General features: G+C 50.7%; 2 protein-coding genes across 9 annotated transcripts in view; both read right to left on the bottom strand.

Moving 5' to 3' along the window:
* The window catches only part of FARP2 (FERM, ARH/RhoGEF and pleckstrin domain protein 2), a 95,332-nt gene extending 86,656 nt beyond the window's left edge, over window positions 1-8,676 (bottom strand). For 5 of the 7 annotated variants that reach the window (XM_038574448.1, XM_038574453.1, XM_038574454.1 and 2 more), the window contains exons 1-2: window positions 8,614-8,676; window positions 347-535 (exon numbers count right to left, since the gene is read on the bottom strand). The gene's annotated coding sequence lies outside the window, so the exon portion shown is untranslated. Of the gene's footprint in view, window positions 1-346; window positions 536-7,562; window positions 8,056-8,613 lie in introns of those variants that run through there. The other 2 variants (XM_038574449.1, XM_038574450.1) reach the window with 2 other exon arrangements.
* Window positions 8,677-10,043: 1,367 nt separating this feature from the next.
* SEPTIN2 (septin 2) overlaps window positions 10,044-17,247 on the bottom strand; it is a 34,000-nt gene continuing 26,796 nt past the window's right edge. For both annotated transcript variants that reach the window (XM_038574447.1, XM_038574445.1), the window contains exons 10-13: window positions 16,931-17,014; window positions 15,147-15,204; window positions 13,654-13,762; window positions 10,044-12,050 (exon numbers count right to left, since the gene is read on the bottom strand). In XM_038574447.1, coding sequence (XP_038430375.1) covers window positions 13,661-13,762; window positions 15,147-15,204; window positions 16,931-17,014 — 244 coding nt within the window. In that variant the 3' untranslated portion in view covers window positions 10,044-12,050; window positions 13,654-13,660. The remainder of the gene's footprint in view (window positions 12,051-13,653; window positions 13,763-15,146; window positions 15,205-16,930; window positions 17,015-17,247) is intronic.

Genomic DNA, 17,247 nt, shown 5'->3' with positions numbered 1-17,247 from the left:
AAGAAATTAAAGACAAAAACGTCAGAACTGGTGCCATAAGGCAGTGCCTCCAAGAGCTGACAAGGAAGAGCGGGCCCGATGGAGGGCAGGCAGGGCATCCACAGCCATGCGCACACGTGCTGGCCGCACAAACACACCTCTCCCCCAGGACACAGCTCTGCTGGAAGGCGCCACGGCCGGAGCACCACAGAAATCGCGTTGGGCACTGGAAGCCTGGGGAGGAGGGTGCTGTAGAGCTCACTTGCACTCGCTGCTCCAGCAGGTGCTCTGGGATGCGGCATCACCTGTGGGAAGCCCAAGGACCGATGAGGACCTCCCTCAAACCTGAGGAAGGGCGGTCACCCACCTCGAGGAGCTCTGGTGTTGGAAGGGCAGCCCACACTGGCAGCAAAGTGTCCCCCGAACCGGGATACACTGTAGGCCCTGTGGGAAACCAGGAAGCGTGCAACCGCAGCCTGGGGGCAGAAGCTGGAAGGCAGCACAGCTGGGATCTAGCTCCAACTCTCACTTCCCCACTCCTGGCCCAGCGTGTATTCTGCAAAATGACAGGAGAAGAGTACGGTCAGATTCTCTTCACTCTAGGAATCTGTGAATCTGGGAAAGACAGCTCCAGGTGAAAGCAGAAGGGAAGGAGATATGCTCTTGACTCCAACGAATTAATTTTATTTGGTGGCCCAAAGCTAAGTACCTCCTAAAATCCTGTTATCCCATCTTTCCCAGCTAACCATGTGAAATAGACGCCACGTGTATGCAAGGAACGTCATTTTCAGACAAATTCAACACAGTATAAACATAGATTATTGGTTTAGAGATGACTCTGGACAGAACCAATATTTACAAACGTTTCCATTTTACTTTTACTCCCTAAGTTTTTAAAGGAATTGCCTTAACAATAAACAGATGTCAATAATTCAGACCATCAGTCTTCTGACTTGGTTGTTGTTGTTTTTTAAAAAAGGTTTTATTTATTCATGAGACACAGAGAGAGAGAGAGGCAGAGAGAGAAGCAGGCTCCTCACAGGGAGCCCGATGTGGGACTTGATCCCTGGAAAGGGATCACGCCCTGAGCTGAAGGCAGGCACTCAACTGCTGAGCTACCCAGGCGTTTTTTTTTTTTATGACTATTTTTTAGGTTTTAGTATTTTTTTTTAAAGATTTTAAAATTTATTCATGAGAGATACAGAGAGAGAGAGAGAGAGAGAGGCAGAGACACAGGCAGAGGGAGAAGCAGGCTCCATGCAGGGAGCCCGATGTGGGACTCGATCCCAGGACCCCGGGATCACGCCCTGAGCCTAAGGCAGACATTCAACCACTGAGCCACCCCAGCGTCCCTGACTTGGTGTTAAACAAAAATCTATTGGCTGAAAAATAAAGTGGTTTTTTTTTGTTTGGTTTTGTTTGTTTTAAATAGGCTCCATGCCCAGAGTTGAGCCCAACTGGGGGCTTGAACTCACCGTCCTGAGATCAAGACCTGAGCTGAGGTCAAGAATTGTATGCTCAACCAACTGAGCCACCCAGGTGCCCTTCAAAAATAAGTTTTAAGAGCTGAAACGAATCTGGACTGATTCTCAACACTTTTTTCCTTTGGTATGAAGCTGCCTAACTGAACACCAAAATCTTCACAGACAAAAAGCAAGATTTCTATGCTGCTGCTTTTTTTTTTTTTTTTTTTTAAGATTTTATGTTTTTATTTATTAGGGGGAGAGACTGCATGCGGGAGGAGGAAGGGGGGAGGGCATAAAGGGGAGAGGAGAGGCAGAGGCAGACTCCGTACTGAGCTGGGGGCTCTATCCCAGGGCCCTGGGATCATGACCCGAGCTGCAGGCAGATGCTTGATGGACTGAGCCACCCAGGTGCCCTGATCTCTACGCATCTTTAGTGTGAAGGGAATGAAAGAGCTGGATTAGAAACACATGCATGTGCTTATGTTCCAACAATGGAGGATAAACCAAGCCTACAGACGGCGGCTGGAGGGAAGGCTCTGGGGACAGAGCACCGGAGACCCCTTCTTCCAGGGTGCAGGGCTTCCTTGGGTTGACCTGGGAACCTCTTGGATGTTTTCCATGATTAGAGAGCAACATGACATCAATGTCTTAGAAAACTCAAACTAAATGAAACATATGATCCTACTGTACATTAAGACAACAGCTAAGCGACAACGGGAATTACTTCAAATGACTTTCAAACTCAGAACCTCACTACCCATCACTAGTGAAATACATCCTCAGGATTAAAAAAACTGTAATACCACAATATAACATATTCTATAAGAAAAAAGATCTCATTTTAATAAATGGCACACATACAAAAAAAAAAAGAAAAGAAAAGGGGGGGTGATAAAAACTGGTAAAAGATGTTGTCTGCCACCAACGCCCTGTGGACCTTGTTTGAACCCTGAATCAAGTATCCGTGGGACAATCAGGGAAATGTGGGCACTTCCTGGACATCGGGTGATTTAACAAGTACTGCTAATTTCCTATGTTTTAATGGTATCGTGTGTAGACGAAGGGGGAAAGTGTCTCTTAGAGACATTCGCTAAAGTACTTACAGATGAAGTAGAATAATGCCTAGGTCTACTTTAAGATAATCCACGGAGGTGGCGATCGCTAAAGGGGATAATAGGTCCCCCCCCCCCAAAAAAACCAATTGCCCATATGTTGACTAACGGAGTTGGTTTTGATATACGAACTTCTGTGAACGTTCGGAGTTTTCCGTGAGGCAAGAAAGAAATAAACAATTTTCAGAGTAGGTAAGGACCCAGAAAACCCTGGGGACAGTTGACAGGTGAGAGGAGCAGCGTGTCCACCGTGAAGGCCACAGATCCAACCCATGGAGACAGGCCGAGCACCCAGTGGCAGATTCTTTACAATTAAAAGACAAAACAGTTTGACACTAAAACAAACTGCACATCTCCGCATGAGCTCACTCTGTCCTATGTCACCTCCACTTTGTTATTGTATTTTTCAGTTCAGTTCTAAAATTCCTACAGGTTTCTTCTTACATCTTTTTTTTTTTTTTTTTTTTTTTTTTTTTGCTATCTTTCCATTTGTTTCAAGAGTACCCTTACTTCTCAGGACATTTTAATAACCGTTGTTTTAGTTTTCATTGCAGCCTTTAACAACTTAGCAGCTTAAGGAAAAGCCTCGCATCCTCTCAGCGTCTGAGGGGCAGAAGTCCGGGTCAGTGTAAACCAGCAGAACACTCGACCTCGGGGCTCACGAGGCCTGCCCAACGGGACAGCTGGATGCTCAGCTGTCTGGGTGTAGGACTGAGGCCCCCGTCCCTGCTGGCCCAGCTGCTCTAACATCCCCTGTTCCTAGAAGCAGCACCTGGGGGTGAAGGTCACAGGAGCCAAGATTCTGCTACCCCAAGTCTGTCAGAGACCGCAACCTCTGCACCACCTTGGGCTTAGCCTGTCTTCTGAGCCGTGCTGTCCTGGTTCCGTGGGACAGCTTAATGCTGTGTTAGGGGACGCTGGGCCTTGTTTAAATCCCATGGCGAATGCTGCTGTGCCTGCTTCAGCAGCCGGGGGCCGGCCTGGGATCCGCCGCAGGCCGTGCACTCAAGCGTCAGCCCAACGCCCAGAGGCTCCTGCCTGTGCGCCATCACCTCGGGGCCAGTCTCTGGCTAGCGTTCAGGGTCAGAGCCACATGTGCACGGCCCAGTGCTGAGGTCACTTTCTTGAGCAATTCTTCTCCCCAGTCTCTGCCTGGAGCACCCGTCTCTCAGTCCTCCAGCCGGAGACCTAGGGCTTTACCGGCTCTGCTCTGCCAGGCCTGTGCCTGCACCCTTGCCTGGGACCGGGGCCCAGGAAAAGAAAAAAAAAGCAACAGGGTTTCCTGACTCGCTCTGGGTTTTAGGTGCCTGACCCGAGGAAGGAAGAGGAAGGGGAGAGGAGAACAGCGGCCTTCTCCCGGTCTCTACTACAGCCCAGAGTAGAGGCTTCTCCGCAGCACCGTCTGCTTGCACCTGTGGCCCCCTCCGGCTCCCAGATGCCTCAGACCAGCCTAGGGGAACCCCGGAGGGAAGCCAGGAGACTCCTCGCTGGTGCAGTGGGCTTTGTCCCCAAGCCCCCGTCACTACTTGTCAGAGTTTTCCAATCCGGGCTGCATGCAGCCGTGCAGGCTTTACAGCTGTGCTCAGTGGGGGAGACAGTGTGGACTGGGCTTATTCCAGCTTCCAGGAACCAAACTTGACATTCATGCATTTTAAAACGTGTTTATAGTGGTTATTTTTGGGAGAGAGAATAGGGCTGATTTTTTTCTTTCTTTTTCCAATGTCCTGTATTTTTCAAATTGCCTTTAGTAACGAGTATGCATTACTTCTGAAATCAGATGGCTTCTCTGCAGACTCCTGCAGGAGTACCACCTGCTTTAGAAGCCGTAACTGGCAGGGTCACCCATGGTACATCACTGCTCCCCGCCCACGAGAAAGCGGCAACGACTACGGTCTCTCCTCTAGGAGCTGGGCTTGTCTTTCTAAAACAGTTCGGTAAAATAAAAACGGTTTTAAGCACTTGCTGGAATCGGTATCTTGTTAAGTTATTGGGACTTGTTTCCCCAACACACACCTTATTAACTACTACTGGGACTTTAATTATGGAAGCGACAAGACAACTTGTAAAATTCCGTAGTGTTGCTTCTTCCTTCCCAGACACACTTGCCGTCGGTGCCTGGAGATGCCGGGAGCGCCTCACCCCGTCTCTGCTGTGTTACCTGGCATCCAGCAACGGGCCAGAACTGCCCCTGCAGAAGCCTCATGATGCTGAAGCTGTTCTGCTTTTGGCTTCCGGGCCCCCGACGCACACTGGGCCCTTCCATGGGCCTCGGAAAGGCCCCAAGAAAGTGTGCCTGGGGCTGTAGCCTTAGAATTTACGGAACACGCTCTAGTTGCCATCAACTAGGGCTGCCACCTCTTTCCACAATGTTCTTCCCTTTAGGTCAGGCAGGTGAGGAGGGCCTTCGGCATTTTGGGGATGCAGCTAAGGGCACAGTGAGCTGGAGATACGTTCAGTCGGATGCATTATGTTTGCAATTACTTCTTGTACACTTATCCCCAGCACCTCAGGGCAGGGAGGGCTTCTAGAACACTGGTGTCACCCACCCTGCCTGCCCACGGCTGTACGAAACGACGGTGCAGGCCTGGGGTTCTGCGACAACCTTACAGATCCAGTGGCGCCGAGCACGGGGAGCGTGGGGGCTATGGGAGAGAAATAAGGTCTGAAATGTGGGGAGCCAGATGCTCCTCTGTGGGAAAATGATCATCAGATGTGTTACACTGTTAAGTGGCCAAAATTGCAGTTCTTGTCAGAAGAATAACTTATTGTACTAGTATTTTTTTAACTTTTTTGAATGGAATTGTACAAAATAGAATTTACCAGAACCTGTGCTTCTCTGACACACGAACCTGTAGCTGCATTAGAAACAGAAACGTACATTATGTATACGTGGAATCACGTTCTATGCATCCTAACTATCAAAAAATATTTGGTCAACTATGCTAGAGGGATCACTGAACTCTTTCTCTTCTCTCTCACATGAAGAGGCGATCTGAAAATACACAAGCCGCTGATGAACAAACAGGCTATTTAGTGATGTTTTCATTATTAGCTTTTTCAAATGTAGCACTTTTCCGCATTCTAAATACTTTCCAATTATTATAACATTGTATTCTTTTTTTAAAAAAAGACTTATTTAGGGGATCCACGGGTGGCTTGGCAGTTTAGCTCCTGCCTTCCGCCCAGGTCATGATCCCGAGGTCCTGGGATCAAGTCCCACAGCAGGCTCCATGCCTAAGTTTCTCTGTGTCTCATGAATAAATAGAGTCCTTAAAAAAATTATTTATTTAAGAGACAGAGAGCATGTGAGGGAGCAGGGGGCCGGGGGAGAGTCAGAGCCCAACTCAGGGGTCGACCTCCTGACCCTGAGATCACAACCTGGGCCGAATGCCCAAGCCATATTCTTTTTCTTAACGAGACTTCCCCCCCCCCCCCCCCAGCTGCATAAGCTTCAGGTGCTATAAAAGCTGGCACCTGCCCTTGCTTCAAATGAAATCTGACTAATTTACAAACATTTCTTGAGCACCTACTCAGTATCAAAAAAGTCTAAGTATGTAAGAACATGGGAGTTTACAGGCAAGAAGCCTCCTAGTCACAGTGGGAGAAGACAGAAGTGTGTTCAATGGCGGCGGCACCACTGAGAAAGGACAGTGGGGCTGGCAGACAGGAATCTGGGGGTGGCAGGAGAGGGAGAAGGCCTCCACAGCAGGGCACCTGGGTCAGGCCTCAAGACGGTCCTGCTGCGCCCCGCAACAGCCACAGGGTCGCACAGGTCGCGCTGCTAGGAGGCCACGCCACGCCCACATCGTCTCATTTGACCCTCAGGACCCCCGTCGCGTATATCCAGGAACTCAGGCTCAGAAGGGTTAGTGACTTGCTGATGCGCACGCAGCTCTGCAAGGGGCCTCAACCCGACCCGAGTCCGCGGTGTGCGGTCTCCTCCCGCCGTAGGGCACCCTGCAAGCCAACCGGGGAGCTCTGCATCTGTCTACCTGGAGTGAACGAACCCATTACAATCCGCGGATGCTCTGGACACACAGACCTCAGAGCACGACCCAAGTGACCTCGGCTGCACAAACTTCATAGCAGGGTTTTCCGGCATGTTCACCGCCACCTCTGCGTGCGCGATGCTCACGACCCTCTGAGTGAAAGGGGCAGCTGGTCAGCTGACAAGAAAGTGGGTAAAGGAACAACAGGGACAAACTGGAAAGGCAAGGAGCAGAAAGAGAACTGTTACCGTCTGACTACCGAGGGGGGAGTGGTGACCAGAAGCCACGACGTGTGGACAGAAGGGACGATGCCCGCCTCAGTCTTCACTTTGTCAATCAGGTCCTATCCTTCCCCAAAGCAGCAGGACCCTCTTACGTCCTGCTGCTCCGCTCCACTGTCCACTCAGGTTATCCTTCGGCCTGAGGACACACCGGCTAACGGTAGGTAAGCACCTGCTGTGGACCAGAGTCTGAGGAGCAGCTCACCACAGACACGGAGCCCTCGCAACAACCATGCGCCGGAGCTGAATTTTAACCCCATTTTATTGATAAGGAACAGAGATGACTGAACGTATCACACACACTTCCTTTTTTGGGAAACAAATTAGGACAGAAGGATGCTGAAGCCCACTCTGAAAGGACGGTCACATGCACCAATGCGCCTGCAAACTTGCGCAGTTTGGAACCTGCACGTCTGCATCCAGTCCGGAGGCCGAGTGCAAACCGCGCAGTGGGAATCTGCAATAAGGCGCGGGCACGGCAGCGGCACGGCCAGGGCGCGATCCTAAACGGGTCTCTCCACCTCCTCTGCTCCCGCGCGGGGCTAAGCGACCGGCCAGGTCTCCCTCTAGACTGTCAGGGAGAGGGCCAATGGCATAAGCAGCGTGAAGCGCTTCACAACCCTTCGCACACAGTTCTCTCTCGTGCAGGAACTCACACGAATTTCAAAAAACAGCAGATGCAGAAAATTAAAATCCCATTTGGTCTACAAGTAAAGGTCAGTCCATGCCGCCTACCTCGAACGTCCTGCCCCGTCTCTCTGGCAGAGAGAAAATCTGTGTTGTCCGCCCTGACGCAGTCGGCCCAAAACCAGTGCTCTACCCCGATGCCCCTGATGGTACCAAACGTCTCCACGTGGTCCAGCAGAAGCGCCCGTGGAAAGAGAAACGAAGAGAGCAAAACCAGCCTTTAAAGATTCAGCCCTGGGTTTTAAATCTTCCATCCTCTTCTCACCCTGGGTGCTGACACTATTTCCTTCAACGCATGATTAAATGTCTGTTTTCCCAGCCGTTACTGCCCAGCACGCCGGGGAGCCACGGGGACCCATGACCTGGGGAGACCAGGGGACGTGCACTCCCTGGGCCATGCTCTGGACGCCTCCCCCAGGCCTTAGCCCCATTCCTAGACCTCAGTGCCCTAAAAACACTGACACCTAACGTCTAGTTCCCACCTGTAAGACACGCCGTGAGGCTGGGGCCACAGCCAGCCCCAGCTTCCACCTGTGGCTCTGCCAGGGCTGACCCTCCTCTCCCCCCCCCTTACTCCAGACGCCCCAACGGACCCTCCCCTGCACCCCGGCCCCTCGCCACCCCTGCCCCGGCTGCCCCCCCACCTCAGGGCCGACTCTCCCCTGCACCCCCCACCCTCCCCTGCACCCTGGCCCCCTCCCCGGATGCCACCCCCACTCTCCCTGGCCACCTCAAGGGCCCACCCTCCCCCACTCCCCCTCCCCCACCCTCCCCCACTCCCCCCTCCCGTGCTGACCCTCCCTGCTCCCCCTTACCCCCTCCCCCACCCTCCCCTACTCCCTCCTCCCCTCCCCTGCTCCCCCCTCGCTGACCCTCCCCTGCTCCCCATCCCCCCCGCCGACCCTCCAAGGCCTCCGCGCAGGATCCCGCCCGCCCCGGGCCTCCACGCGGCCGCCGGCTCCGCAGCCCCGGGCCCTCCTCGCACGGGGCCCGCCGACCGCAAGGCCTCCGGAGCCGGGCCCGGAATCCGCCGGGGTCCGCGTCCCGAGCCCCCGCCCCGCCGCCCCGCCCGCGCCCGCGCCCGCGCCCGCGTCCTCACCCGCCGGCCCGGCCCTCGCCGTCGCGCCGCGGCCTCCGGGTCCCGCCCGCTCCGCCGCTCCCCGCCGCGCCCGACTGCCCGCGGCCGCCTCCGCGCCTGGCCCCGCCCCGCGCCGCGCGCCCCGCCTGGCCCCGCCCCCGCCCCCGCGGACGCGCCTCCGATTGGCCGGCGGACCTCCGGGCGGGGCCGCCACGGCACGCGGGGCTCTGATTGGCCGGCGGACGGCGCGGGGCGGGGCGAGGGGCCTCGGCGGAGTCGAATGCAAACCGGCCAGGCTCGCCTCGCGGGGCGGAGCCCAGTCCTGGGGGCGGGGCCTCGGCTCCTCCCTCCGCCTCCGCCCAGCCCCCTCCCCCGAGCGCTCCCCGGGCCGCCCGGCGCGGCCTCGGCCACCGACGCCCCAACCAGGCCCCGCGGAGGCCCCGGGGAGGCCCGGAGGAGGCGGTGCCGCGGTGGAGGGTGGAGACCGGCCCCTGGGGGGGTCGCCCTTTAGCTCTCGACTCCTGGGCCCCCAGGCCCGCGACCACCGGGAGCACACACCCCTTCCTCCAAGGACTCAGCGAACTCCTACACATCCTTCAAGACCCTTCTCAACTTGCCCTCAGGGCCAGATCTGGAGGTCGGAGAACTGGCGGTCCCCAGGCACAAGGGGACCGGGGCTCAGCTCCACCTCCTGTCCCCTTGTCCCCCACCACTCCCTTGAGACCCTTCCTCTGACTGGCCCCCAGCCCCATGAGCCCACAGGGCTGTCCTGCTGCCCCCAGGGGGGCACACACACGTCTCCGGGCTGGACCCCGCCCCCCAAAGGTGTGCAGGGCTGCTGGGGGCGAGGAGAGCCCCGTCAGCGGGGAGGGACTCCCTGGAGGCTGCAGGGCCCCCACTGGCACCAAACAGGAGAGTACAGGCTGGGAGGCCAGAGAGGGTGGTTCAGGAAGCACGGCAGGGGCAGCCAAAGGGCCACCCAGCCACGGAGACCAGGCTAGCGGTCCAAGCGTTCAGCATGTCCCCTCCTAAGTCCTAGAGCGCTCACATCCCTCTCTTCTTAGAAGTGATGTCCTAGATCTTTTCCAGGCAATAGGTGCAGCTATTCCTACATCTATTCCAGTCGTTTATGCTTCTAGGTGTTGAGTAGTTACTGCTACGGTGAACAAGATCCCTCTTCCCGCTCCATTCTCTAATTTGTGAGTAGACATCACTGAACTCTGACTAGTGCTAATTTTTAGCACACGTCTCACTTTAAGTAGACGGTCAGATCCCCGCATCTCTCCCTAGGCTTTATGGCTCTCTTCTGAGCTGGGATCGCCAATGCAAAGTTGGGTACTGAGGTTATTGGTGCAAATAATTCTTCCTGATTTCATGCACAGTTGTTCTGCAGGGCTTTGAACCTTTCCCAGAAGATTTCACACCCTCATAAAGAACCACCAACTATCCACTTAATAGCCAAACAATAGTGCTTTATTGATAAAAGGTTAGTTTCAGTGAATACAAAATCGTCGTGTAAAGTAAGTTTTCAAAATACATTTCTATAAGTAAAGATGATCTCTTAGTAAAAGCAATTATCAGTAAAAGTATTTATTTAGATTTGGGCAGCAAAACAAAGGGGGATTTAGAAGTGAGACAGTGTGGGTCCACCCACCCCTGCACTACACTTACCAGGTGGCAGCTGGCCCTAGTAGTTTTACTCAAACACACACAGGGCCTTTTACGAGTGTACTTAAAGGCAAAATAACCCAACGACTGGCTTTGTACGGAGGTGCCCTAACGTCAGCGAACACTTCCTCCTGTTAGAACTTTGTACACCTGTGCCTAAGCCTAAGGCTGGTGCAACAGTGAGAAGACGAAGTTCCTGGGACACCTGATTGCTGTCTGTAGCCCACCTCCGTGACAAACGTTTCGACCATGTCACTTTATTTTGTCTGACTCAAACAAAAACCCTTCCCATCCTCGGGGGGAGACAGGGTGTTTTCTGCATCTCTATTCCTCCTGTTAGAGCAAACTGAAAACACCGCCAGCACCTGCTCCCTTCAGCTCTCCTTTCACCCATCACTTTCTGGGGACCAGTTTCCCATTGTCAGTATAAATGCTGAAAATAACAAGCCCTGGGGCCTCAGTGCCCCTTGGACGGAAGGGGAGGGCCAAGGGCACAGAGCACAGAAGACAGGTCTGATGGGTGGCGTCTAAGCAGTTGGACCATGGGGCAGATTTGAAAGGTCTCTTAGTTTCACCTGGCAGATGGGCAGGTTTGTAGGACATATAGGGAAGGACACGACAATGGCTAAAAACGGACAACAGTTTCCATATAAAATGATCGCTATTTGCCTCCTTTCAGAAAACTATTAAAAATTTTAAAGAACCAGTTAAAGGAAAGCCAAATCAGGAAAACCTGGTTGGCATTCAGGCATCATGGGGCCATGAGCCTCAGGCCAGGTCTGGGTTCAGAGGGCTTTCCACCAAGGACCCCGACGCTCACGGCTCAGGAAGATCTCGTACACCTGTAGTTACAGAAAGCACATCAGAGTGCTGTAAAAAAGCATAAAAAAGCTGGTTTCTAAATTTTCCTTAAAAAAGTAATTTTTCATGTTAGTTGAGTAAAAATCATCTATTGGCGCTCTCTGTATGGGTAAGAACGTTGTAACATGAAAACTGGAGTTCACAGACTCTTGCTGTCCACGGCGGAGTGTAACCAGCATCAGTGGGGAACGCGACAAAACGTGGTTTGTGGCAGGTTCTCTGCAGAGCAGTTTAAAAAATGACCTAGCATCAGAATCCAGAGACGTCTTAAATTTTGAAGCAAACCGCCTGTTTTTAAAAGAGCTATTTTAGTATACACATATTAGATAATTCTGTTGTTTTACTTGGTAAAAAAAGTAAGTGTGCAGGAGTTAACAGTATTGGATTATAGCAGCAAAACTGGTTTCAGATGTTGTGCTCAAAGCAAAGCAAAGCAAGAGAGAATCTCCATGTTGGTGACCTGGTAAGTAAATGCCCTGCAGATGCCAGCTCACCTCTCTCTATCACTGGGGCCACATCACTAGCACCCAGGCACATGCTGGCTAAATCTGAATGTTCTAGAAATGAAATCAAGAGTGCTCCTCGACAATTATTCAGTTAGGCCAGCCAAATCAAAGAAATTCAATGTTAATTATACATACGGACTGATCCTGGAAATCAGTTCCAACATCAGTGGTTAGTTAAGGTGGAAGAAAAATGAAAATGGAAGGTTCACCTCACAAAATATAAAGTATAACAAAGCAATGAAATAGAAATGTTAAAAGTACTTCATACAAAACACATAGAAAGTTTAAAAAAAACTAAATTCTCAGGCACAGGTACTGTAAAATGTGGATGGGCACCCCCCCTCCAATGATCGCTCGGAAACACGCAGTCGTGATACTCATGCGGAATGTTCTCTGTATCTTCTGTATCTTGCAAAGCGTCTTCTGGAAAAGCAAAACACAACATAGTTCAATGGAAGTGGTGCAACAATGCTCACTGCTAAGACCATTAACATCAGTGTTCTCTGTATTAACGAAGGGCAAACACAGAGCAGAGGGTTGGCTCCTGTGACCAGAATTATTAAAATCTAAAAGTCATTTATGAGGCTCTTGGGAACCAGAGTACCAGCAAATTGCAGAGTATGCAAAAAAATAACTTCATTGTATCTACCTAAAGTGGAATCTTCATAATTTCAGGGTTGAAGTTTTCAAAAGAGAAGCAGTGAGATCAGAGAAAATGAGCAAACATCTGTCACTCCCTCCTGCCTCAAAGGAGCCCCACTGCTCAGGAGTCCTGTCTCTTTCTAATTCACCAGCCTTTCCCTGCCAGGCGCCTAATCTGCTCCTGCAGAATCAGCCTCATGGGCAGGATCAGCCTCATGGGGTCAGGAGGTACTGACATTTCACCAGTTATACGAGTACAGGCAAATAATTTCACACCCTGACACACCATAGCGTCATTAGTGCCGTGTGGACTCAGCACACAATCATCAGGACTGCTCTAAGGTGTTCACATGATGCTGAAAGTAAACCATGAACACTAGCCTGGGTAGGAGGTTATGTGGACACTTCCGTTCCAGTAACTACTGGTGACACGGAACGTATGTATTTGAAACCTTTCCCCATAAGCCACAAGGGCAGGGGCTTTGTTTGGGCGGCCAACGCTCCCAGCACAGCCCTGCAGATCCTTCCTCTACCCTCGTGTGTCTGTATGGTGCACTCCTGACAGATGCTCCAGCCTCCTTACCCTCTGTCTCCTCGATCCTGCCCTGTGGCAGCTAAGCCCCAGCTCACTCATGTCCCCATGCCACCTTCCTCCTTTTACAAACATTCTCCTGCCTTTAGGACCAGGCCCCCGCCTGTAGTGGGCTCTGCACCTGCACCCCCAGCTCCCCGGCCCCAGATCTGTGCCTGTGGCCAGTACCGCCTTGGTCTGCCTAGCCCCAAGCGACTCTCTTCCACACAGAGCCATGGGCCTCTGCCCCAGCCCCATGTAGCTGCTTCCTCTTCTGGGAGATGGTGACAGCAGTCACCTAGGGGGCTCTGAATGCACACCTGTCCACAGGACAGAGGGAAGTAGACATTGCTCTTTTCCTGGTCCCAGGTCTCTGGTGTCTGCAGATTCCCTTCAAACAAGAGGGCCTGTGCACACCAGGCCAGACATCTCCATGATCCACTGACTGTGGAGGGGACAAGCACAGCTGTGGCGAACGGTGGGAAGTCAGCAGTCCCCTTGAGGTCCCTGGCCCATCTTTGGTCTGCATAACCCGTTTTAAATAACACTTGCAAAATTCTCTCAATTGCATGACTAATAAATTTAATTTGTCTTCATTAATCGTACTTGTAAGCTCAGGGAAAAAAAGAAAGTCTTTACTAGACAGGCAGAGCTGAGAAGCTTCAATTTTATAAATGCCCAGTCTCCTTAAATGCTAGTGATAGATAGTGATAGAGTTAAAGAGCTTCAAAATGTAAGATGTTAGACTGAAGGAAGTGCCTGTCGTGACGTTACGCTGGGGCGTCTATGAGCACCCTGCCTCCTAGGCCTTACCGTTATCTTACACGTGGTGCCCGTGGACCCCACCGTCAGCATCCCCACCCTGCATCTGCAGCTGCATCTGAGCCTGCATCCTTGCGATCATCTCTTGCATGCGGCGGAGCTGTGGGCACAGGACACAGGGACACGTTACTGGGTCTCTTTCTGGGTGTTCTTTGAGTCCCAAAACTTCCATACTTTCCCAAAACATGACAAAGAGTTAACACACAAAGAACTCCTACGAATCAGTAAAAGAACAAATAGAAAAACTAAGCAAATGATAAAATACAATTCAAATAAGAAACAGAAATTACCAACAAACAGAAGAATTAGGAAAGAGAATAGGAGATGCTGTTTAGCCTAAAAGGTGGGAAAGAGGCTGCCACTCCCTGGTGGGGAGGGGGCCTGGGGCTTCTCCACGAGGCAGCAAGGCCCCCGCTGTTCCACATGGTGGATGCACCTCCTCTGCTACCCTCTTCAGTTTTCATCACTACAGTTTCCACTCGTTTGGAACAGCCTCCAGGCACACGTTATAAAAAATACTGACCTCAATTTTCTTCAAATAACTTTGTGGTCATGCTTTTTTAACATTTAAGTACTTTAATCCATATTGAATTAATTTGTCCGAAGAAGTGAGTTTTATTTTTGTTTCTAAAAGACTGGCCTATTTGAGGATTTCCCAGATATGCTTGGATTCCTCAGCTCTAACAGACCCCAATGCCACCTCTACCAGATGCTTTTCCATATTTCGGACCCACTTTTGGACGTGGATTTTATCAGCCCGTCACGCTTGTGCCACACTCTGGATTTCTTTTTTTAAAGATTTTATTTATTTATTCATGAGAAACATAAAGAGAGAGGCAGAAGCAGGCCCCTCGCAGGGAGATCAATGCGGGACTCGATCCCAGGACCCAGGACCATGCCCTGAGCCAGATCTCAACCACTGAGCCACCCAGGCGCCCCACACCCTCTGGATTTCTATGAGCTAACCCTCACTCTCCCCTAGAAGAACTTTGCAAACCAGACCACTGTGCAGGAATGGAATTCAGTTCAGAGGGAACTGTGAGCTCTGCAATTAAATTCTTGCCTACAGTCATGTGTCCATTTGCATTTTGAAAATTGTTTTCAGTAGGGTTTTCTAGTTTCTTCTCCATATAAGTCCCACACATTTCTTAAATTTTTATTAATGAATGTAAATGGCAGTTTCTTCGTTTATATTTTCCAATTCATGATTGTCTATGTATGGGAAAACGACCGTATTTTGAATACTTTACTAAATTAGTAAATTCACTAGACTTCTAGGACTAACATCACTAAATGTGCACTAGCCCAAGTTCTTCCCACTAAATGGCTGGACAGCAAATGGTAATACATGGAAAGCAATATCCATACTATACACAGTATATACAAAATAAAATAGATTCTGAGTAATATATTTCTTAAAAATATAAGAAAGGAAAACTGTAATGCTCTGTGCACGTACACCACCAATATGCCTCTCTACCTACCTCTGCTTCCTTCTCCAGCAGGATCTGATCTTTATTCATGTCCTCATTTTCTACTTTTCTAGAAGTTAAAAGGAATTACAATTACAATATTGTAACAAATTTAGGTGGTTATTTCTGATGACAAATATCCAAAGTAAAACTGGACTTCACATTTCTGAGAAAAATATTTAAAATTACATATCTATCACTTTTCGGATTAACATGAATAAATAAGAAAGAAAGATGAAAAAAAGCACATCACAAGATGGTGAATTTGAGAAACTTCTCTAACTCCAAACGGGGACTGACACTCTCGTCTTCACTTACTGGAGGAGTAGCAGCTGCCATCAGGAAAACACTGTTTTAATTTAAGTCCTTCTTAATGGACACAGGCTGTGACGAGCACACTTGAACAAGGAGCAGGGCCTGAGCGTCCAGGCTGAGGAGGCCGCTGAGCAGTGAGGACACAGCTCTTCATGAGCGCATGCTTTGCTTCCTCATCGGCCTCTAAAACCTTACTTAATATCTGGTCCCCAAGTAAACAACACAGTAAAGCAAGCCTTAACGTTCCCCCGTATATATACACAAATCCACCAGACTTCAAAAATGTGAGTATTGTAACACACTGTAGTACAGCCAGGCCCCTTGTGTGTGGTTTCAGGGACCTGTGCTCGGCCGTGGTCCGAAGGCACATGATCCTCCTGAAGTGCCGCCAGAAGGTCAGCAGGAACCGCGCTCTGCATCACAGTGCCTACGTCACTGCCCTCACTTCACCTCACCATGTGGGCATTCTAACATCTCACATCATCACAGGAAGAGGGGTGAATGCAGGGCAAGAAGAGATTTTGAGAGAGACAGACCACAATCACGTGACTCTGATTATACTCTATCGCTGTAACTGTTTCCTTTTATTATTGCTGCTGTTAACCCCTTACCTGTTCCTGATTTATAAATGCAACTTTATTGGAGACATGTATATACAGGAAATGGGTGTGTGTGTGTGTGTGTATAAAGTTGGACACCCTCGCCTCTTCCAAGCCACCCACTGAGGGTCACTCCTCGGAGCACTCCTGTGGATCAGGTGTGTGGAATCAACTGCTGTACAGAAAATTCTTGCTATAAATGATGCAGGAGGTCACTTATCTGATCCCTAAGCTAAGCAGAGATGTGGTGTGATCAGACATAAATCAGGTCACAAAACACAGATCTCAAATAAAACCTGTAAGATGGTGACGGAGGAAAGGCAAGGGCAGCAGGGTGCATCCGTGCTGACCAGAGAGCTGCATTTCTTTCTTCTTTCTTTCTTTTTTTTTTCTTTCTTTTTCTTTCCTTCCTTCCTCTCTCTCTCTCTCTTTTCTTCTTTCTTTCTTTTTCTTTCTTTCTCTCTCTCTCTCTCTTTCTTTTTCTTCTTTCCTCCCTTCCTCCCTTCCCTTCCCCTTCCTTCCTTCCTTTTCTTTTCTTTCTCTCTTTCTTTCTTTCTCTTTTTTTTTTTTTTGAAACCTGCATTTCTTAATGCCAGGTAAGTCTGTCCTCATTTAGACAGAGCGATGCGCTTGAGACCAGTCTCTGGTCTTTACACCTAGGGCTGTTCTCTGCATGCAGATGGTCAAAGCTACGTTCAACAGGTTAAAAAAAGCACGACACAATTACATTAGCAGCAAGTACCTGGTAACAGCTTCTGAGTAGGAAACCAAATCATGTGGCTTACAGTCAAGAAGGGCCAGTAGGACAGGAAGAAGGAGGGACAGTGTGGCTCTGTGACACAACACGGACAGAGGGGGACTGCACGAGGTGGGGGCAACAACCTGCCGCCTCTCTTGAGCCTCTCAGAACGGAAGTTTTCGTAGTGAAGGTCCTGGGTCACCTCCTGGAGATCCTGCATGTGGGTGCTGAAAGACAGAAGGGCACGGCAAGGCCAGCTGTGTGTGGGAGCCTCTGCAGGGAGAAGCACCAGTACCCCCAACCCTACCCGAGACCTGCGCAATTGTCCACAAAGTTGCTGGAGTTTCAGCTACAGGGCTGAAGCTGTGCAGCCGTCTGTCTCCTCCCTCCCACAGCCAACAAGCAGAAGCCCAGCCCACAGCACCAGGCACTGCCAAGCTCCGCATGAGGCCGTCACCAG

The sequence above is a fragment of the Canis lupus genome, chromosome 25, assembly GCF_011100685.1.
Source record: "Canis lupus familiaris isolate Mischka breed German Shepherd chromosome 25, alternate assembly UU_Cfam_GSD_1.0, whole genome shotgun sequence".
Taxonomy (NCBI): domain Eukaryota; kingdom Metazoa; phylum Chordata; class Mammalia; order Carnivora; family Canidae; genus Canis; species Canis lupus.
Note: the sequence above shows the minus strand (reverse complement) of the source record. Positions and strands in the feature narration are given on the sequence as shown.